This window comes from Gossypium hirsutum, chromosome A02 (genome assembly GCF_007990345.1).
Source record: "Gossypium hirsutum isolate 1008001.06 chromosome A02, Gossypium_hirsutum_v2.1, whole genome shotgun sequence".
Lineage (NCBI taxonomy): Eukaryota > Viridiplantae > Streptophyta > Magnoliopsida > Malvales > Malvaceae > Gossypium > Gossypium hirsutum.
Genome location: NC_053425.1, coordinates 3,583,937 through 3,607,608, shown reverse-complemented (window position 1 = coordinate 3,607,608; position 23,672 = coordinate 3,583,937). Strand labels below are relative to the sequence as shown.

Below are 23,672 nucleotides of genomic sequence, written 5' to 3'. Positions count from 1 at the left end.
CTTAAATGAAAGTTTTCTTCAAATTTAACCCTTAAAGTATATTTTTTGTCAAATTGGTCCTTGTTTTTTTTAATTAAATTTAACCTTTAACTTTTTAAAAAGAGTCAAATTTGACCTTCAACCTTTTGAAAAAGAGTCGATTAATTGATTTTTTTGGATGAAAATAATGACTAAAACTTTAAGTTTTTAAATATGACAACTCACATGACAATCCACGTATATTTCATGTCATTTTTTAAAAACTTATTATATTTCTTTATGAATTTTTATTTCTTTCTTATTTTTATCAAATTTAAATTATTTATTGAGGTATCATATAAAATAAATAATGTCATGTCAGCATAAAGTGCACGTAGACTGTCACACTAACATTGTTAAAAATTTAAATATTTTAGTAATTATTTTTATGAAAGAAAAATGATTTGACTCTTTTTAAAATATTGATGGTTAAATTTAATTAAAAGAATAAAAAATAAATTGACAGAAAATATAAATACTTTTCGAATTTAATTCATAAGCAAATCAAATTATAATAAATCTAAATGAACTAAATTAAAAATTTCTCATCAAATTTTTTAATACGTTTCAAGGCACTTGAACTCGTCTTCCTAATAATAATACCTATATAAATTGAGTTAACACTTAATCGGCCAAATTATATATATATATACACACACGTGCATTCCCTTCTTATACTTCTCCTGTCGATACCCACATTTTCTGGCATTTTCACGGGAGAAATTCAATATATATATACACATACATACATTACCTTCTTAACCTCCTCCTCTCCCTACCCATGATTTCTGGCATTTTAACGGGAAAGATTCATACGGTACATTATATAAAATTGTAAAAATTTCTCGAAATCCAAAAGATACATAAAAAATTTCAAGAAAAAATTATAAAAGGATTTGGAAAATTCATTGGTTTCTTCCTTATCACACTCCCCAAATACGTTCACTCATTTTCCTTTGTCCATATCTCACCCTTCTCATTGTCCACAAAAGGAGAGATTCTCCGCCATTAATATGAGATTTCGATCAACACCTGTGCACAAATCAGCCGCGACTGTGATCTCGGCGGTTATCTTCCTTTTCCTGATACACGGCGCCCACTGCTTCGACCTTCCTGGTGCCGCTACCGAGATCTTCCAAAAGGTCGAATTTTGGTTCCTCTTTTATTATTATTTTTTAAAAAAAATTCTTCGTTTGTTTGCTTAATCGTCTTTGTTTTTTATTTGATTTTGTTTATGATTTCGAATTTTCACATCCAATCTCTGTTTGTTTTCAAATAGAATCATAGGAGAAGGAAATTAGTGAGTATTTACTGCCTATTGTTTAAGAGACTTCTTTAAAAAAAATTAATTATTTCTTATTTTCTTTTTTTTTTACGTTAAAAATAGTAAAATACTATTTTGACATGGACACTCAGTGTTCAACTTAACTATGTTTTTATGTTTTTTCTTTTATGGGAAAGTGAATAGTCTAATTTCATTTTTGGTCCTTTTGTTATGTAAAAATTTATGATTGAGTCATATTTTAATTTAGTATAAATTGATCATCTTAGAATTTTATCGGTTAGTCCAAATTGTCAACGTGATTAACTATTTTCATAAAAGTTTTGATGTAAAATTTTTCTTTAAAAGTACTCTAAAATCTCCTTAAGTATTTAGAAATTTGGATTAACTAATAAATATTATAAAAGGATGAACTTATTATACTAAATTAAAATATAAATATTAAACAGTAAATTTTTGTAAATATAGAGATCAAAACCCGAATTAGACCATTAACTTTTTGATAGCAAAAAGCAAAAAGAAAAAAGATGGGTGACGTCGTCATGGTCGCGAGGTCGAAGAATAACTTTTCGCGAATTCTCGAAATTCACCCAGAATGTACTTTTTCTGTAAATAATCTTTGAATTATCCCTAGTTTGAAAAAAAATTAAATAAAAAGCCCTGTTTTAGATTCTGCTATTGTTTTTACAATTTTTATTTTTTTATCATTTGCAGAAAAACATATTTATTTGAATTTCTAAATTTTTAATTTTTTCAAATATAAAAATATTTTTATATATTTTAAAAATGCTTGTTGACTTGTAGACTTAGATAAAGGTGTGGTATTTATTTAATTGATAATTTCATTATGGGTTGTTGAAATGTCATGTCATTTGGAGAATGAATGACAAAATTATAATTAAGTAATAAACACGATGGAAAATGTTTAATGTATAATAGCGAACTTTATGTAGCAAATGATGTAGTAATTATTTATCAATCAATAATATAGGGTCCACTATATCTTCCTCAATCCTGAAGAATATTTGGGATATTTTTTTATCTGAATATATTTTTGGATATTTATCTACTTTTGTGAAGATTTGAATATTGTGGACTAATATGATACTTTAATTAATATCCGAGCTTTAGGATGGATATGGTCGAATAATCGAATCAAAGGTGGAATTTTTGGATATAGGCCTAATAAAATTATCTAGAAAAATTTTAAAAACAAATTAATACTAATTATGAGAAATTCATAAAAAAAATCAAACAATAAGGAATGCATAGAAACCATTAGAAAATTAGGAAAACTTTAATGAAAATAAATTAGAACATAATGAAAAACTCTAATTTAAAAAAAAACCCAAATAATAATGAAATTGTTTTACTGGTTTTAACCGGTTAGTTAATGATTTTTGATATTTTACCTGTTTTTGCCAATTTTTCAATTTTCTAGTTCAAACTTCAAATTATATGAATGAATCATTGTACTAATTAATTTTTTATTTAGCCGGTTGAACTCTGTTTTAGTTTTTCAACTATAAAAATAGATATAAATATTAAGAGTTTATTTTTTTAATTTTCAGGTAATTGATTTGAACTCAGATTTCCAATCTATGAACTGCTTACCTTTTACATTTCTTTTGAATTTTCTTTCTACTAAACTCGGTATCTATCATAATCAGATATCTAGTTGGTATTTGTTTTTTATACACTGTGCTAGTGTACGTTCAATCAAAGCAACTGAAAGTTTTTTTTTTTTGGTTTAGATAGGAGAAGAGAGAAAGATATCGTTAGCTCCTCATTGCGGCTCAAATCCACCCATATTGGACCCTGAAAGTGGAGTTGGGCATGTTGAGAAACTTGCTGATTTCAACAGTTATGTCTCTGGCTCTCCTGAGTGCAAGCATGCTGTTCTTCTTGCCTCTGATGTTTACGGTAGTTATCCATAAACCCTCTTTTCTTTATCTTTCTGCTTCAGTGTGAGCTTTTTTCTTTTTTCTTTTTTTTTGTCATTTTCTATTTGGGTTTTCTGTAGGAACTGAGCAGCTTAAAGGTTTTCTGTATGAAAGCAAAGAAAAAAAAAGAAAAGAGCTTCTTTAGTTTTCGCCAATTTTCTGTATATCTTTTACTTCTTTTTTCTTTTCTTGTTTGCAGTCTGTTTTTCTTGACATATTATATCTGGGTTTTGTATTTAACTGTAGATTTAATTTAGGTATTTTGTTTACTATACGTTTGCATTCATTGAGCATTTTTCTGCAATTTCTAATCTCTGTTCCATGATGATCATCACCATGATGATGATCATCACCATAGTTTTGATCATCTGCTAATATCATTTTTCTTCTCTTGGATCTGCAGGATATGAGGCTCCAAACTTGAGGTACGACTAATTGTGCTAGTGAAACAAATTTTTTCTGATTTTTGGCCATTATTCTCTCTTCTATGCCTTTCTTATCCTCTGCATGCCAATCTTGTCAAGGCATATCCAAATGTGTTTTGATAATGTTTTGGACTTTTCTAATTTTGTTTTTCTTTTTTTTCTCCATCTATTCGCACATGTACTATACGTACTTCCATTGTGTCGGACATCTGTCCCTGCATGGAGAGTTCATGCTTCATAGTTACACCATAGGTTGTGGAAAAAACAAACTTAGCTAGGTCCTTGACATACAGAGTGCTTCTGGCAGTCCATCAATGGAAATTCTAGTAGATGACTTATTATCTTGCTTAATTTTTCTCAATAGCTGTATGGATTCATATATGGAGTAGTTTTTTCCTATTAAATACTAGTTATTCTTGGCTTAAAACACAGAGAAACCAATGACTGTAACATTTTGAAAATTGAAATCATTGCTTTTGATATCAGAATAGAGATTCTGACAATTACAACTTAGTAAATTAAAATTTGGCATTCCTCTAACTGATTTTTGACACGGTTGAATTATTTTTTTTCGAGATTGTGATATAATGGATTAGTTTGTCAAAGGGAGACTGTGACACAGTTGAAACAAATTAAGATTTGGCATGCCTCTAAATAGTTTGTTCTATCTAGCATCTTGAGTTGAACTGTACAGCTTCTGTAACCTAATTTCGGTTGCTCTTGATTGTATAGAAAGATCGCTGACAAGGTTGCAGATGCTGGGTTCTATGCGGTGGTTCCTGACTTCTTTAATGGAGAACCCTATGACCCTAATAATCCTGAAAGACCTAAAGATGCTTGGCTGAAGGATCATTCACCGGTTAGTGGCCTTCTGACAAATACTTGAAATTGGTTATCGATCAAGTTTTATAAGGAATGGCATACTTTGCAATCTTTGTTTATCTCTTTTTTATTCCATTTGTATTGTATTATGGACTCTAATTTTCTAGACTGGCTTTAGTCTCTTCATTATAGGCATAGGTTTGATCTTGAATTTGTGCCGTTCATTCTGCATTTCTACATCATTACCTAGGGAAGCATCTAATGTTTAATGATGAATCTCTTTTGAAGTTTATGTCCTTGTGCATTTAATTCTTCCTTTAGGAAAAACGTTTTGAAGATGCAAAGCTAATGATTTAGTCTCTGCACAATAGATATAGGTTTGATTTTGAATTTGTTCCGTTCATTCTGCATTTCTACACCATTATCTAGGGAAGCATTTAATGTTTAATGATGAATCTCTTTTGAAGTTTATGTCCTTGTGCATTTAATTCTTCCTTTAGGAAAAAGGTTTTGAAGATGCAAAGCTAATGATTGATGCTTTGAAAAGTAAAGGGTTTTCATCAATTGGAGCTGCTGGGTTTTGTTGGGGTGGTGAGTTTTCATATATGCACTATACTCTTAAGTGGTTTCATATAAGATATTTACTATGTTTATACAAGCATGTTATGCACCAGTTATGGTTTCAATATATATTTTTTATTTAATTTGGTGACCACTTTATTACTAGATGGCTAATACCAAGTCTTTTGATTACCTCAGCTAAAGCTGTGGTTGAACTGACAAAGGCTAAACTTATTCAAGCTGCTGTGATATTACATCCTTCATATATGACTATGGATGATATCAAGAGTAAGATTCTGCTTCTCTCCTCTTTTTATGTCAGTTATAAATTGTTGTTCATTTCACTACAAATTGGTTTGGATTTAATGACTAAGTTTAAGGTGAGGTCTCCTATGCTCTGGGGCTGGTTGAACTCTCTGTGAATAATGTGCTTAGGTTCTTGCATTAGGATTCAGTTTCATATACCATTTTAAGGATTCATAGTTTTTTAAAGGAAAGGTTCTTATACCATTTTAATAATAAAAAAAAATCTCTTGCCTCTCTTCCTTCACTCTAAGGTTGTTTTAGTTATGGGGTTCACCTAGAAAACTATGGTGTTTTTACATATTGTGAAATCACCAAATTAGAGAAGAACTGAACGATCTTTTGTAGCAGTGATCTTAGGTCATTGAGAATGATTAGATCTTCACCTTAGAAGATGATTTAATTTTCATTCACGAAGGTGAAAAAACTTTTGTTGCCAAGATGAAGTGAGCTGTAAAATTATACTAATTTTTTTTCGGAACTAAAATTTCCTCTCAAAATTTTAATTGTTTCATATCATATCTTACCTTCTCAGAATTATATTTTTGAATCAAATTCAAAACTAAATTCCATGCTTTCTTTTAACTTTTTAAAAAAAAATTGTTATATATAATATAATTCTTATTTTTCAGAATTTTAATAGATTTAGTTCTGTTTTCAAATTAAAATGTTATTTTGTATTTTAATTTTAATATTATAATTTAGTTATATTAATAAAATATTACTTGTATTTTATAGGTTATCATGTTTGAGCAACATTGCAATATTGATGACTTTGAATACCAAATACTACTTTTGATGATGAACCAACTCTACAACTTACCTAAATAAATTCATCTATGGTCCATCAATTCACTATTAAAATATTTGAGACCTAATACCATTAGCACATTCATGCAACTTTCTTGAGATGAGAAAACTTGTCCTTCTATGATGATTGCCAAGAGTGCTTTTTCCATTATCTATAGCATGAAACTGTTTTGATGACACACTTAATGCAAAAATTGAAGTTTTGGGCATGGTTGGAGTTATTAGATGATTACTTTAAGAGAGCTTTCCTGTTTTACTAGCATTCCTTAATTAGAATCGATCTCGACTTCATAGTTTATCGAGTCTTTAGCCATAGCAAACTTAGATTAGAGAATTAAATCTTAGCTGCTTTTAAGGTTCTAAGACAAATGTTTCACTAAAAATTGAACACATCCAGCTAACTACACTTGCTACATATATGAACTAGTATAGTAAAAAGCTGCAGTGATAGTGTGGGAATATTTGCAGGTGTGAAGCTGCCCATTGCGATATTGGGAGCTGAGCTTGACCATTTGGCTTCCCCAGCAGTTTTAAAACAGTTTGATGACATCTTAAGTGCGAATAAGGTAAGAAGCCCCCATGCCTTGTATCATACTGTCTGCTTGTTTTCTTCTTTGAATGAGCCTAAGAATTTAGTAACGAAATTGCATTCTCTATGATCTATTTGGATTTTCTGTCGATTACAATACAATTCTTGTTTAACTAACTCTATTTTCGAATGGATTTTAATGCTTTTCATTTAAATTAAGGGTGACCAAATATAATAATTCAAGTGTATGAGAAGTAAGAGACGACAAGTATAAAGAACATAAATTTTGAATGTGTTTGTTAAGAAAAACAAAGTGAGAAAGAAAAAAAGAGAGATACCATTTTATATTATAATATATAAAAAACAAATCAATATTCTTAATTGGAATGATATGAACAAAGAAAATGAGAGGAACTTATGTTAGTTCAAAATTATACATTTTGCAAAAGTTTCATTTTTTTTCTTCTCAATTTCAACTCTATCACGGAATCATGAAAAGAAAATTACTTTTTTCTCTTGCACACTAACGAAAAAGATCAAATATATCCTTCCCTTTCTCTTGCAGGTTGATAGGTTTGTCAAGGTATTTCCTAATTGTTCTCATGGATGGACGCTCAGATATGATATTAATAATTCAACTGCTGTGGCACGTGCTAACGAAGCGCATCAAGATATGCTGGAATGGCTTTTGAAGTATGTCAAGTAAGAGTCTCATTTTATGATGCTGGATTATTTAGAATTCTGATTGCAATATAGTCTGTGTTTCTGTAGAATAAGAGTGAATTTTAATGCATTGTGCTTTATTATGTAAGATGGAATGCTATAGCATCAAGATCACAAATGGTGTCTATGTTGTATCATTTAGCCAATGCATTGAAATTTATTTTATAAATTCATCTCGATTTTGCCTAATATGCCATTCAAGCACAGTTCTTATATGCATACGTCCCTGTTGAGAATGTTCACTACTTGGCAAGCAATGCTCCCTAGCAATAACGAATCAGTATTGTTCAATTCAATTGATTAATTTAGAAATCAAAAGGGACCCATTTAAAAAAAATGAATATAAACACATTTTAAAAATTTTAATATACAGTTTTTATAGGTTAGGATGAGATACACATAGTATATTACGTGTAATTTCTGATTATTTTGCCAGTTGCATTGATTCTTTAATAGTAGAAATAAATGAAATTCAATAGAAAGTATTAGTTTGCTCTTTAATCTAATGTATAATGACTAATTTATCATTTTTTTAAAATAAAATGGACAATATAAACCCGACTCTTAACACATGAACCTCAATGGTACTTTTATCGATATAGAATTCATGAGGAGAAATATAAATCAGAATATCATATATAATATTTAAAGAGAAGTTTTTAAAATATAGGGGTATAGTAAAAAATATTTTAAAAAAGAGAGACACATGACTTTTTTTTTCCTGCTGTTATGTTGTTGTTTTACTGCTGTTATATTTTTGTTTTGCTACCATATTTGATGTATTATATTTTTTAAATTTGTTTTTATATAAAAAAATCTTAAAAAATTTTGATACAGACAAGCTAGGTCAAACTTAGGTTTAGCAATTTAATTTGGACTGGGCTTAAGTAGAATTTTAGACCTATTTTCAGGGTGAGTCCAAACTTAAAAAGTGAATTTAAAATTTTGTTTCGACTTAATCCAATTCATGATTAATGGAATGAAAACAAAAAATGGGGAATTGGTTGGTGCTAATTATGATTTTTTTTCTTTTTATTCTTTAAAAATATATTCTTTATTACTATGATTGTGATAAAATTTTATTTGGTGCAATGTAATTCGAAAATAAAAAGCTTAAGCTTTTGTACATGTCCACCATTACAACTATATATAATTTAAGCCAAGTAATAAAGCAATAGGTGAAGCTTGTCCCAATGAAAAGTAGGCCCAAAATCGGCTTCTTTAAGCATATTGGGCAATGGCACCATTTGAATTTTCTTACTCAAACCAAGATGTGCCATTAGAAGTGCAACGTGGGTTAAGAATTCATCACCATGCTGGAGTCGCCTCGCATGCTCTTTCCACGAACATTGAGCCGCGGCATAAGTCAGCATGTCCAGCCACAAATCCGCTATCAGTTTCTATTTATCTTCGTTATCCCATTGGAAAGTAGATACCAAATCCTGCAAATGCCGGGCTATTTCGCACCCTTCAAAGAATGCGGACTTCCTTGAACTTCCCATCTGGATTAAGAATGACCGAGATCTAATGTCCACCTCAAACAACCCTCTGACAGCTTCCTTGAATTTGATATTGTCGAGGGTGAAGTTCATCGCTTCAATGCAGGATTCACGGAGCCTTATGTGACCAATCCCTCTGGGAAGTATTGCGGGATATAGAGAAAGAAGGTACATCATATAATCAGATATGGCCTTACTTATCTGGCAATTCGGATAGACAGCTCGATACCGGTGATCGTCGTCATAGAAAACAACTTCTGTAGCAACATGCCATAGGATGAGACTGTGGGTGAATTCGACATCGCATACACTCCACATAATGTCCTCAGAGAAACTTTCTATTCTTTTAAGCACACTTGAACCTCTCTCATCCAGTAACTCCGAGAGATTTTTGAACATGGTCTCTGCGTATTTTCTTCCTTTTACTTGAAGACCGGAGTAGATAAACTGTTGCAACTCGGGACTTACATCTCTCCAACCGGTCCTTAAGTACTTCCCCATACTGTCCTCAGAGTAGAGGAAGTTTAAAACTGCAGCAAGATTCAGTTTCCTGGGCGGTAGGCAACAATCTAGCAGGCTGCGCTGTGCCATGGATTGAATTCCCTCCTTGGGCTTAGTGAAACGAACCAACTTAGAACCAATACCCCTAAGAAACCCATTGTTTTGTTGGGCTAACCAGTAGATTCCCCAATCCGAGCTAAGATGCAGGAAGGCGGAATAAATTTCAAGAAAGATGGCAGCACCCATTAACAAGTTGCAAATGCCAACGTCAACTTGGAAGTGTTCATGCTTAGCTTACCAACGACGAAGATGAAGGCAAGCAGTGTGAAGGTGGTGAAGGATAAGCAAATGAAGCGAAGAATTACACCGGATCGAGTTATAACTATAGGAATCTTTGTATGCAGCAGATCATAAAGGAATCCAAGCTCAATCTCCACAATTGTGAAGGCCGCTTCTGCACTAACTTTGGTCTGGTCCAGCTCAAATACGTAACTCAAACTTTTGTAAATTCTGAGCTTGATATCTGCAAACATGGGCTTGAACACATGAAACAAATGAAAGGCTCGATAAAGATATCCGTATTTCCCCTCTACTTGTTTCCGCTCCAAGTATTCTTCCAACGTCAAATGCATACCTCTTTCTGAAGACGACTGTGAATGCTCAACATCCAATGGGGAACCTTTGTCACCAGAAAACACAGATTTCCTATACTGGACGCTACTTGCGTTAAAGAGAGCCCAAACCCTTTCCCCATACTTGATAATCCCAACAATGAACATTGGAATGGCCGTAATGATGAGCGAGTTTGATGCTATTGTCCAGAAATTGGCATATAAATAGAGAGCCACTCCAATTTGGAAACACAACCAAAGAAATGTAGAGGCCAGAGTTCATTGTCCGACAATGAGTAAGAGGTGATGGTATCGGGGCCACCCAAATACAAGAGCAAGAATGGGGCCCAAAACAGAAGCAGAGGACTGGTTTGTATATCCTTTCTACTTCTAAGGAGGGTACCCAAGGCTAATGCGGCCAACCAATCTGCAGACATATATAGGGTCCAAACCAAAAAGCCGACCGACTTTGAATATCTGCCGCTGAATCTCCGCCGATTCCCAATTCTTATCAGTATAAGTTGAATGGTGAGGCTGAGGATTACCATTACCCGGATTTCCCATTTCAGCCAATACACTATTATATGGTTCGACACTGTTTTCAAGCCCGATTTATCCTTGACCGCTAGGAACAGCATTGCACTTGCAACTGGAAATCAACAAAAAGGTTAAGCATTACTGTTGAAAGATTTTTCATCTATTCCGGGAATTAAGCATGTGTATGACATTTTAATTATTTAATTCGTAGTTATATGAAGGACACTTGTTTATACAAATTGAAGTCCTGTTGCTCCACCTTATTCTCTATCATGTGTAGGAGCTTGATTTGCTTAAAAATGGATATGCCAGTGTTGATGTTTTTTTGAATCTCGAGTGGACAAATTCTAACACCAAACATTCCTTTTAGTCATTAATAATCTATGTCTTTGATTGAGTACTAATCAATAATCATGGGTTAAGTCAAGTTCGGGTTGAATCAGTGTACGAATTTTAGTTTCGGGTTTGACTCAATTTAAAAATAAATTTAAAATTTGGTTGAAGCCTCACCCATATTAAAAATGTTAAATTTGAGCTCGACTCGGCTTGAATGTAATAAATTCTTTTAAATAAAAACAAATTTTAAAAAAATAATACATTAAATATACTAAAAATAACAAATTGAAAATGTAAAAAAAAAGGAAAAGAGTATAGACATGTGATTCGGGTCGGAGTTAGGCTTGAGTTAAAAAAATTCTGCCTAAAGCTCTACTCGTATAAAAAATTAGCCTTATTTTTTGTCTAAACCTGTTTTTTGAGTAGGTGACCTAACCCATCATCAAATCTAATAACCATGCATCCCGAAAAAGTATTCATAGACTATAAAATATATTCGTCTTACAAAAATAAGTTATATTATTACATGAGTATTTTTTAAAATATATATTTATATGAAATCAATATAGATTCATATATGGTGAGATTTAAATTTACCATTTCAACTAAAGTTGTTTTTTTTTATATAAACTTTTATTTAGTACTAAATTATGGCACACCCATTATTATGGGTGAAAATTTATGTAAAAAAAAGTTTAAAAAAATAAAATAATTAAATATAGTTCGGTTGAAATGGTAAGATTTAGATCTTAAATATTATAAAGTTTTGGGGTTCAAATCCTCTAATGCATCCGTGAGCGAGTGTTTTTCTTTCGATTTTATATAAAAAGATAAAATTGTCTTCAAAATAATATGGTATAATGACTTATTTTGTCCTCCAACTTTACATTTAATTTTCCATCTCTTTCAGCCCTTAAAGTTATGATTTTTGTCAAATCACCCCAAAAAGAATGAAAAAAATTAACTCTTGTTAACTTTGTTGATGTTGCATACACGTGGATTGCCATGTCAAAAATAAATTAATTTTTAAAAATTAAAAAAACTATATAAAAATTATTAAAATATTATAAAATATTAAAATATTTTTAAATATTAAAAAAATTATTGCTAACGTGAAATACACGTTGGCTGTCATGTGGATGCCATATCAACAAAGTCTTTTCTATCCATTTCGGGGTAATTTGACAAACAATGCAAGTTTAAGGGATAAACGAGGTAAAAAATTAAATTGAGGGCTAAAATAATTTTTTTCTACAAAGTTGAAGGGCCAATTACACCAATAATATTTATTTGTTAAAATAATGGGCTTTTACAATTTTTATGATTGAGTTGAGAACGGTTGATGGGTTACACCAATTGAATTTATATATAATTCTTATTAAATACATGTTTAATCCTTATATATGCAGTTATTATTATTATTATTATTATTAATAAAGTATGAAAAGATAAAACATAATCATAATAAAAGAAAGAGCATGCTAATTTTTTTTGAATAAACTGCACATATAGTTACTCAACTATAAAAAAATTTCACTTTGCACATAAAATAAAAAGTTTGCAATTGAAATAGTTCAGCAATTAAAAAATTAGTATAATAAAAAATTTAGCCCTCAACACTTACATATAATATCGATTTGTCATAATTTTTAAAAAATAACCCTCAAAATTTATAAATGTTCTCAATTCGATCATAAATTTAAAAAATTCAAAGAAATATATAAAAAATGCATAAATATAAAGTTTTAATTTATTATTATATTTTTTAAAAATATTTATGTACTTTTATATATTTATAATTAGGATTTGAGAATATTTGTAAATTTTGATGGTTAATTTTATAAAATTATGACTAAGTCAATATTATATGTTAAAGTTGAGAGTTAAATTTTTTATTATCCCAATTTTTTAATTACCACATTAGGTTGTCATTTGTGATTTTAACGATAGGGGTTAAAATGACCGAGTTATGAAACGTGAGTTCTTAAATTGCAAACGTTTCATTTTGAGTGCCTAAAATGAATTTTTTTTATAATTTGGGGACTATTACACTAATTTTTTAGTAATTGAGTTCATACTCGATTAACCTGTGACACCAAATATTTTTATCTTTTTTTGGTGGGTTACAAGAGGAGGGTAAAACCCTAACAACAACATGACTAGCGTGACTCGAACCCAGACCACATTTGAGGTAGTGAATACCTTGGCCATCACATCAAATTGAAAATTTATCTAGTAATTAATATTTGAGTGTAATTATTTATAATTATACATGTTTAAGGAACTATAAATTTGAGAGTAAATTGTTGTTTTGAATAATTATGTTTTGGGAAAATGAAAAAATGAAAAAAAGAAAATTTTATATATTTTGTATATTTCCATATTTTCTATTTTCTATAATTTTTTTTGTAAATTTTATATTTTTTAATTATTTACAATTATTTATCATTTTTAATTTCTTTATATTTTTTTACAATTTTTATACTTTTCTGGTTTTTTAATATTTTTCTATACTTTTTATGTAAATTTCTATAATTATTTATTAATTTTAATTATTTTCTATAACTTTTAGGAAAACATGTTTTGTTATAATTTTTAGATTTTTATGATTTTTTTCTTAATTTTTATGATTTTATATTTTTAAAAAATTTAAAAAGAAAATTTAAGCTAAAACATAATCTATAATTATTTTAAGGTAAAACGTGCATCTCATGGTAATACTTTTCATATGAAAGAAATTTAAATAAATAAACAATAAACAAATATAAATTATTCGGTAAAAAGATTTCTTTAGTCTCTCTCAATTTTAAAATTGAGTAAATTGATCCATCTTAAAAAAAAAAAGTTGGAGTAATTTAATCCCTGTCAATTTTGAAAGTAAGCAATTGAGTACAATTACTTCCGCAGTTGTACATAATTTTGATTGGTATAATGACAAATTTAGCTTTCGATATTTACATATTTTGTTATTTTGGCCTTAATTCTAAAAACCTCAACATTTACACAAATGTTGCGGGATAGTTTTGTTAAATTAATACCGATTTAACAGGATGTGTAAACTTTGAGGACTAAAATTATTATTATACTAATTAAAATCATGTACAATTGATAGAAAATATTTGCTCACTTTTGAAATTAATAAAAATTAACTTACTTTAATTTTTTCAGAGAGACCTATTTATTCATTTTCGAAATTAAAAAATGCGGGAGAGACTTTTTTACCAAATTATTACTATGATAAGTGTAAAATTATAGTTCTACTTACTTGTAAGCAGTGATGAGAGGGATGCCATTGTCAAGCAACAAAAATACACCAAAGATGTGTCTGCCTGCAGGATCAAATATATCTGAATTGTTTAAGCCAAACAGCTATATTCCTCTTTTTCTTTTTCTTTCTCTCTATTTTTAATTATATTTATAGCTGCAAAAAAAAATAAAAAATCAATGGTGATGTGATACATGTCATCAAGCAAAGAATTGGCTTGATTGAAGTATTTGGGAAGTCGATTAAATCGAATTAATTTTTTTATTATTAAATGGGTTAATTTATTTCATATATTATTAAAAATATAAATTTAAATTGTAATAGAGTTAACATTTATTGTATAAAAATATTTTGAAACTTATTTTTTTTAATTGCGGTTTAATTCCAAATAAAAGCTTTCATTTATAGAATCATACAAACTTTAAAAATATTAACTCCGTTTAACAGTAAATGATATATATATTTTTAAAGAGTAAATATAAACTCTATTCTGATTTGACCTTATTTGATTCTTTTTAATAGTATATGGACTAAATTAATTAGATCCCTATAATAAAGGGACCTCTCAAGTAGATTCATTGCAACAAATTTACTCTTTTTGAATCGATTAGACTAAAAATCAGTCGAGATACCCATTCAAAGTAAAGAGTTGAACTGGTCGATTAGACTGATTGAATCGATTTTTAAAAAATATTTTTTATTAATTTATTCAATTGAACTAGTTTGAGAGATTGATTTAATCATCTTAAAAACTTTGACAAATTTAAAAGAGTGTTTAGGGAAAAAAATGGAAATAGCATATTGCCAATTGGGCAAGTTCAGTAAGCAAGATTGAAGGCATGAAGAATAAATTATAAAAATCCAAATAATTAGAAGAACCTTTTACTCACTTTTTTTTAGGTGGATGTTTATACTTTATTACATTAAAATTTTTTTTAATTAATCACGAGAATTATATGAGATGATAACGATTTTTTTACCTTAATCAGTAGTTGAGGATTCGATTCTCACCTTGAGTGTGAAGGAGCAGCTTTAAAACTCATGGTTAGCATCTATCCGCTTAATAGATCTATAGAATACAGAAGATTAGTTAGATACTATAACCAAGTAATGATATTTTCATCGTATTTATTTTGTTATTTTATATAAAATATATACACATTATGACTTTCTATATATTATTTTTTTATTTCAACTAAATATCATTTAATTTATATATAAAATTATTGATCTAATAATTTAATATATATTGCTGATTGAATCTTAGTTTGATTGACATTAACATTGTTATTAGTTTAGGAATACGTGAGTTCGGGTAGGTTGAAACATATTATCCTCTTATATAAGGATTGAGAGAAACTACGAATAATTTAGGACATTATATAAAGAAGAGCAAATGTGATTATAATAGTCGGAACTTGCTAGAATAACTTCATTCATTTAAAAGTTATTGTAGAAGAGAATAATTATAAACTTGGAGTGGCAGATAAATAATGAATTGATGCAATTATGCAAAGGGGTAAAGAATATTCAATTGAAGACATGCTTTCTTTCAATCTTTTAACTCACTCCAGTAAGTGTTAATAGGTGACTTGATATTATTTATTTTAGTTAGTTGAAATGAGTTCAGTCGTTTTAAGCTCGTGTTTAAAAAAAATTAACTACCGTTCCGTACAAATTAAGACAGTAATTTGATATTATTAAGTATACTCAGGCAAAAATCTAAACAAACACTATGTCAATACCATTGTCTCTATCAATCTCCACCTATGTAGTTGCAAGAAAAATTATGTAAATCAATGGCTTGTGTTTTAAAAAGCATGAGTTTCTCTCCCTCCATAACCAGTAAACTGTAGCAAGGAAGGCTATCCTTCTTGAATAGCCAATGGATTTTTCCCCATGGTCTTTCTAGTAAACCAACTAACTTTCCTCCTCCAATGTAAGATGCTTATATGTAAGTCATACCTCTGTAATAAATACATCCTTCCAAACTGTGCCAGAAAAAGAGCATTCAAAGAAAAGGTGCTCGACAAGATCTTTATGAGAAGAACAAAAGCTGCACAAGTCATCAGACGTAATCTTCCATCGAAACAACCTGTTTTTAGTAGCAAGCCTATTCCTGATTTAAGTTTGCCCCACAGTAACTTGTAACAGCTCACTTGTGGCTTACAATCTCTAATAGCTTCCCAAGCAGAAGCAGTAGTGTCTTCAGTTGTAGGTAAAGAGAACTTCTGCACTTCCTCCCATGCCTGAAGAGTCAACTGATCCATCGGGTCAGGTAGTCGCCACTCGCCATCTTCCATTCCTCCAGACGTCTTTAACAATAGTAACTTTTGGAATATCTGTATCAACCATTCAACCATGGGTCAAACCAAAAGCTAAGTTCTCCTGGTCCCTATTTATATATAAAAAGCTCTTTCAAAGACTTTCTCAAACCAAGTAAATGTTCCATGGCCAGTTAGCATCAGGTGTTTTAGTAATGCCCCAAAAGCTGATGAGCTTTAACTTGTTCTTATCAATCCAAACAACCCATAGAGAAGATTTAGTACAAATAATATCCCAAATTTGCTTCCCAACAGCAGCTTTATTCCAGCCGATAGTATCCCAGTTAGCATCAGGTGTTTTAGTAATGCATTGTGCTTTATTATGTAAGATGGAATGCTATAGCATCAAGATCACAAATGGTGTCTATGTTATATCATTTAGCCAATGCATTGAAATTTATTTTATAAATTCATCTCGGTTTTGTGATTCTTATAAGCATTTTTAAATAAATGAATGTAAATATATTTTTAAAATTTTAATATACAATTTTTATAGGTCACAATGAGGTATACGTAGTACATTATATGCAATTTTTTATTATTTTATCACCTGCACCGATTCTTAATAGTAGAAATAAATGAAACTTAATAGAAATGATTAGTTTCCTCTTTGATTTTATGTATAATGATTAATTTACCCAATTTTTGAATAAAAGAGACAATATAAACACATGAACGTCCATGGTACTTTTATCGGTATAGACTTCATGAGGAGAAAATTAAAACAAAATATTATATATAATATTTAAAGAGAAGTTCTTAAAATATAGGGATATAGTAAAATATTAAAAAATAAATATTTTAAGAAAAGAGACGTGACAATTTTTTTCCGGCAGTTTTGTTGCTGTTATATATTGTTGTTTTGCTATCATTTTGCTATTATATTACTATTATTTTGTTGTTATTGTTTCGATATTGTATAACTCTTATTTTATTGTTAATTTTGCTAATATTTTAGAGGCATTTATTTGCTCTTTTTCTTTTTAATGTACCTTCAATTTGTTGGGAAGAATTTAGTGTATTTGATGTATTAAAAATTTTTAATTTGTTTTCATATAAAAAATTAATATAGACAAATTGGGTTTAACTTGAGTTTAACATTTTTAATTTGAACCGGTCTTGAGTAAAATTTTAGATTCATTTCGAAATAGACCCAAACTTAAAAAATGGATTTAAAATTTTGTTTCGAAATAGACCCATTATCAAATCTAATGTAGAAGGCTTTGCATTAAAAAAAAAAAAGGCAACTGGTTGGTGCTAATTATGACTTTTCTTTTCCTTCTTTAAAAAGATGTTTAGTATTACCGTGATTGTGATAAAATTTTATTTGATACAACGTAATTTGAAAATAAAAATCTTAAGCTTTTGTACAACTAAAAGTTTATTTTATTAGATATAAGTAGTCTCTTCATTTAAATATCTATATAAAATTTAAGCCAAATAAGAAGTCAATCGGTGAAGCTTGTCCCAATGAAAAGTAGGCTCAAAATCGGCTTCTTCAAGCATTTTGGGCAATGGCACCATTTGAATTTTCTTACTCAAACCAAGATGTGCCATGAGAAGTGCAACGTGGGTTAAGAATTCCTCACCATGCTGGAGTTGCATCGCATGCTCTTTCCACGAGCATTGAGCCGCGGCATAAGTCAGCATGTCCAGCCATAGATCCGCTATCAGTTTCCATTTATCTTGGTTATCCCATTGGAAAATAGATACCAAACTCTGCAATTGTTCCGCGATTTGGCACCCTTCAAAGAATGCCGACTTCCTCGAACTTCCCATCTGGATAAAGAATGATCGAGATTTAATGTCCATCCCAAACAACCCTCTGACCGCTTCCTTGAATTGGAATTTGTCGAGGGCGAAGTTCATCGCTTCAGTGCAGGTATCACGGTGCCTTATGTTACCAATCCCTTCGGGAAGCATTGCGGGACATAGAAAAAGAAGGTACATCATATAATCAGATAAGGCCTTACTTATCCGGCAATACCGCTCGAGTTGCACGGCTCGATACCGGTGATCGTCGTCATGGTAAACAACTTCTGTAGCAACATGCCATAGGAGGAGACTGTGGGTGAATTCGACCTCGCATACACTCCAAAGAATGTCTTCAGATGACCCTCCCATTCCTTTAAGCACACTCGAACCTCTCTCATCCAATAACTCTGAGAGATTTTTGAACTCGGTCTTTGCGTATTTTTTTCGTTTTTCTTGGAGACTGGAGTAGATAAACTGTTGCAACTCGGGACTTACATCTTTCCAACCGGTGTGCAAGTACTTCCCCAGTCTGTCCTCAGAGTCGAAGAAGTTTAAAACTGCAGCAAGATTCAGTTTCCTGGGCGGCAGGCAATAATCTAGCAGGCTGTGCTGTGCCATTGACCGAATTCCCTCCTTGGGCTTAGTGAAACGAACTATCTTAGAACCAATACGCCTAAGAAACCCGTTGTTTTGTTGGGCTAACCAGTAGAATCCCCAATCCGAGCTAAGATGCAGGAGGGCGGAATAAATTTCAAGAAAGATGGCCCCGACCATTAACAAGTAGGATACGGCAATGTCAACTCGGGAGTCGTGATGCTTGGCAAAAACGAAGAAGGCAAGCAGTGTGCAAGTGATCAAGGATAAGCAAATGAAGCGAAGAATTACACCGGGTCGAGTTATAACTATAGGAATCTTCGTATACAGCAGATCATAAAGGAATCCAAGCTCAATCTCCACAATTGTGAAGGCCGCTTTTGCACTAACTTTGGTCTGGTCCAGCTCAAATACGTAACTCAAATTTTTGTAAATTCTGAGCTTGAGATCTGCAAACATGGGCTTGAACACATGAAACAAATGAAAGGCTCGATAAAGATCTCCGTATTTCCCCTTAATTTGTTTCGGCTCCAAGTATTCTTCCAAAGGCATACCTCTTTCTGAAGGCGACTGTGAATGCTCAACTTCCAATGAGGAACCTTTGTCACCAGAAAACACAGATTTCCTAAACCGGACGCTACTAGCTTTGAAGAGAGACCAAACCCTTTCCCCATACTTGATAACCCCAACAATGAATATTGGAATGGCCATGAAGATGAGCGGTGCTGTTGCTATTGTCCAGAACTTGACATATACATAGAGAGCCACTCCAATATGGAAACACATCCCAAAGAAATGTCGTGGCCAGAGTTCATTGTCCGACAATGAGTAAGCGGTGATGGTATCGGGGCCACCCAAATGCAAGAGCAAGAATGGGGCCCAAAATAGAACCAGAGGATTGGTTACTTTATCCTTTCTACTTCTGAGGAGGGTACCCAATGCTAATGCGGCCAACCAATCTGCAAACAAGTATAGGGTCCAAGTAAAAAAGGAGACCGTCTTTGAATTTCTGTCGCTGAATCTCCGTCGACTCCCAAGTTTTATGAGTATAAGTTGAACGGTGAGGCTGAGGATTACCATTGCCCGGAGTTCCCATTTCAGCCAAAAATATAGTATACGATCCGACAGCGTTCTCAGAAGCGCTTTATCCCTGATCTCTAGGAACATCATTACACTGGCAACTGGAATTTAACAAAAATGTTAAAGCATTACTGTTGAATGATTTTTCATTTATTCCGGGAATTAATTATTTAATTCTACTTCATAGAAGTGGTTAAAGTTATTCTCGAATATCTATTAATACGAATTCAAATCGTGTTATTTTAGAATGTTCATATTTATTTTTTTGGTTGGAAGGTATCCGCTGGATTTGATTGTGGGTTGAGTCGGTGTAAAATTTTAGGCTTAAACTTGGACTAGCTCAAAAAATGTGTTTAAAATTTTACTCAAACTTGATCCATATTAAAAATGCTAAATTCAAGCTTGATCAGGCCTGATTGTAATAAATTTTTTTATAGATTATTATTTTTATATAAAAACAAATTTTAAAAATACAATACATCAAATATACTAAAAATATTAAAATAAATATTTTCCAACAAATTGAAAAAAAGTATAATAATGTGATTCGGGTCGAGGTGGGACTCGAGTCAAAAAATTATGCCTGAGGCCCGTCCGTTTAAAAAAAAGATTTTATTTTCTATTCAAACCCATTTTTCGAACGGACCTTTGGGCTTGGATGGATGATCCGATCCATTATCAGGTCTAGTAGCTATGAACTCCGAAAAAGTATTCATAGATCCCCATATCGTGAGATTTAAATTATTATGGATTTTAGAACTTCAAATTTAGCATTTTAACTAAAGTTTCATTTGCATTTTATATAAACTTTCAATTAGTTCTTGATTATAGAACACCCATTATGTGGGTGAAATTTTATGTAACAAATTTTCAAAAATAAATTTGATAAAATAATTAAATATGATTTTGGCTGAAATGGTAAGATTCATATATTAAATATTATAAAGTTTCGAGGTTTGAATCCTATCACGTATTCTTTTAGATTTTATATGAAAAGATAAATTTGTCCTTAAAATAGTATGACATAATGACATATTTTGCCATTCAACTTTACAAAAAAAAATTATTTTAGCCTTTCATTTAATTTTTTGTGTCTTTCAACTCTTAACTTGCTATGTTTGTCAAATTACCCCAAAATGAATTGGAAAAATTTAACGTTTGTTAACTTCCTGATGTGCCATACATGTGGGTTGCCACGTCAGCAATTAATTAATTTTTTAAAATTTAAAAATTCAAAAATTATATAAAAATTATTAAAATTATAAAAAAATATTTTTAAATATTTTTTAACTCCTGAAAAACTAATTATTAACGTGAAATACACGTGGACTGCCATGTGGATGCTACATTAACAAAGTTAACAAACATTAACTTTTCCATCTATTTTTGGGTGATTTGATAAATAATGTAAGTTAAAGGTGAAAAATTAAATTAAAGGCTAAAATGATTTGCAAAGTTAGAGGGCTAAATAAGTTATTATATCTAATAATATCCATTTGTTAAAATAATGGGCTTTTAAAAACTTTATTATTGAGTTGAAATCAATTGACGAGTGACACGAATTGAATTTATATATAATTCTTATTAAGCACACATTCAATCCTTAAATATATAATTTTTTATTATTTTATTTAAATATTATATAAAAAGGTATGAAAAGGCAAAAAACCATAATCATAAAAATATTAGTTGTCATTAAAAAAAAACATATTAGTTTTTTGAGTAAATTACGTAAATAGTCACCCAATATTAAAAAAAGAAAGAAAATTCTTTTTAAGCACTAAAAATAAAAAGTTTGCAATTTAAGCATTCACGTTATCTAGTTCAGTTATTTTGGTCATTCCCGTTAAAATTATAAATGACAAGTAGTTAAAAAATTGGTATAATAACAAATTTAGCCCTCAACATTTATATATAATATCAATTTAGTCATAATTTTAAAAAATTAACTTTCAAAATTTACAAATATTCTCAATTTGATCCTAAATCTAAAAAATTTAAAAAAATATGAAGGTATATAAATATTTTCAAAAAATATAATAACAAATTTAAATTTCATATACATATTTAATAGATATATTTATATTTATATTAAATAAAATAAAAATGACCCACCCTCCCATATCGTTATGGGAGGGGAGACAAGGACAGAGGTGGTGGGAGGTTTGAGAGGGGGAGGGGTGAGGGGAATTATATTTTATTTAATATTAATATAAAATTTAAATTTATTATTATACACTTTTGAAAATATTTATGTAATTTTATATGTTTCTTTGAATTTTTTTAGATTTAGGATTGAGAATATTTGTAAATTTTGATGGTTAATTTTTTAAAATTATGACTAAATCGATACTGTATGTAAAATTTGAAGGTTAAAATTGTTACTATACTAATTTTTTAACCGCTACATCAACTTGTCGTTTGTAATTTTATCGGAAGTGACCAAAATGATCAAACTATGTAACGTGGGTGCTTAAATTGTAAACTTTTTATTTTAAGTGCCTAAAAAAAATTATAGTTGGCTAAATATGTGTTGTTTACCCTAGTTTTTTAGTAACTGAGTTGATACCCAATTAACCCGTGACACCAACTCAGTTAAATGTTTTATAATAAATATTATATATTTTTCCATAATATTTTTTTGTAAAATATATATTGAATTACTTTTTTTAGTAAATAGGGGATTTAAACATTTTCATCCAACTCAGTTAGTAACGTAGATTAAATATTTCTAATATTAGAAAAATTATTTAATAATTAAATTACTATATTTAGAAATTCAGAGAGACAAGAAAGATTTTTTTACCAAATAATTACTATTTTTAGTTTGATAAATGAAAATAAACAGATAAAAAAATCAAATTATTACTACTTACTTGTAAGCATCATTGTGAGGGATGCTACTGTTAAGCAATTGAAATACACCAAAGATGTGTCTGCTTGATGGATAGGGTATTCCGTCACAGGTCTGATTTAAGCTCAAGTCGTACTAGTCATGTCGCTATTAGAGTTTTATCCTCCTCTCATCATAGAAAAAATTATCTCCGAATGAATTATTTAAGGTTGCCAAAGAGCTATCATCCTCTCCTTTTTCTTCTTTATTATTTATTTTTTTTTTTTTGCAGTTGAGGATTTTTAATTATATTTATTGCTGAAAAAAAATCAAAGTTGATGTGATACATGTGTTATAAGATTTCTTCATGTGATGAAGGAAAGAATCAGCTAGGTTAAATTATTTGGGAAGCTAGTGTATTATAGGGATTAAATCGAATTAGTTTTTTTTATTATTAAATAGGTTAATTCATTTTATACACTATTAAAAAAATTAAATAGGTTTAAATTGTAATAGAGTTAACATCTACTGTATAAAAAATATTTTCAATTTTTTTTCATTTGCAGTTCAATTCCAAATATAAGGTTTCATTTATAGAATCATACAAGTTTTAAAAATATTAACTCGGTTAAATAGTACATGATATTTTTTAAAGAGTAAATATAAACTCTATTCTAATTTGGCCTTATTTGATTCCTTTTAATAGTATATGGACTAATTTGATTAGACCGCTATAATAGAGGGATCTCTCAAGTAGATTCCCTGTAACAAATCTCACTCTTTTTAAAATCGATTGGATCAAGAATTAGTCGAGATACCAACCCAAAATAAGAGGGCCAACTGGTCTATCAGACCAATTGAAACAATTTTTTAAAAATATTTTTTTTAATTTATTCAATTCAACATTTTAACTGATTTGAG

At 30.1% G+C, this 23,672-nt stretch overlaps 2 protein-coding genes and 1 pseudogene across 2 annotated transcripts; 1 reads left to right on the top strand and 2 right to left on the bottom strand.

Annotated features, from left to right (window-relative positions):
- The first annotated feature begins 697 nt into the window (after window positions 1-697).
- Window positions 698-7,605, top strand: LOC107943552 (endo-1,3;1,4-beta-D-glucanase). The gene is made up of 8 exons (XM_041088869.1): window positions 698-1,160; window positions 3,055-3,223; window positions 3,647-3,668; window positions 4,401-4,527; window positions 4,991-5,081; window positions 5,250-5,339; window positions 6,633-6,730; window positions 7,259-7,605. Exons 1-8 carry the CDS (start codon window positions 1,032-1,034, stop codon window positions 7,397-7,399), a joined length of 867 nt encoding a protein of 288 aa, XP_040944803.1. The 5' UTR covers window positions 698-1,031; the 3' UTR covers window positions 7,400-7,605.
- A 147-nt stretch (window positions 7,606-7,752) lies between these two features.
- LOC121214736 (uncharacterized) lies at window positions 7,753-10,964 on the bottom strand (annotated as a pseudogene).
- Window positions 10,965-17,776: 6,812 nt separating this feature from the next.
- Window positions 17,777-23,073, bottom strand: LOC121214732 (uncharacterized). The gene is made up of 2 exons (XM_041088866.1): window positions 22,795-23,073; window positions 17,777-20,019 (listed from the first exon to the last, which is right to left on the bottom strand). The coding sequence occupies exons 1-2, from the start codon at window positions 22,805-22,807 to the stop codon at window positions 17,921-17,923; spliced, it is 2,112 nt and encodes a 703-aa protein (XP_040944800.1). The 5' UTR covers window positions 22,808-23,073; the 3' UTR covers window positions 17,777-17,920.
- Between the last annotated feature and the right edge of the window lie 599 nt (window positions 23,074-23,672).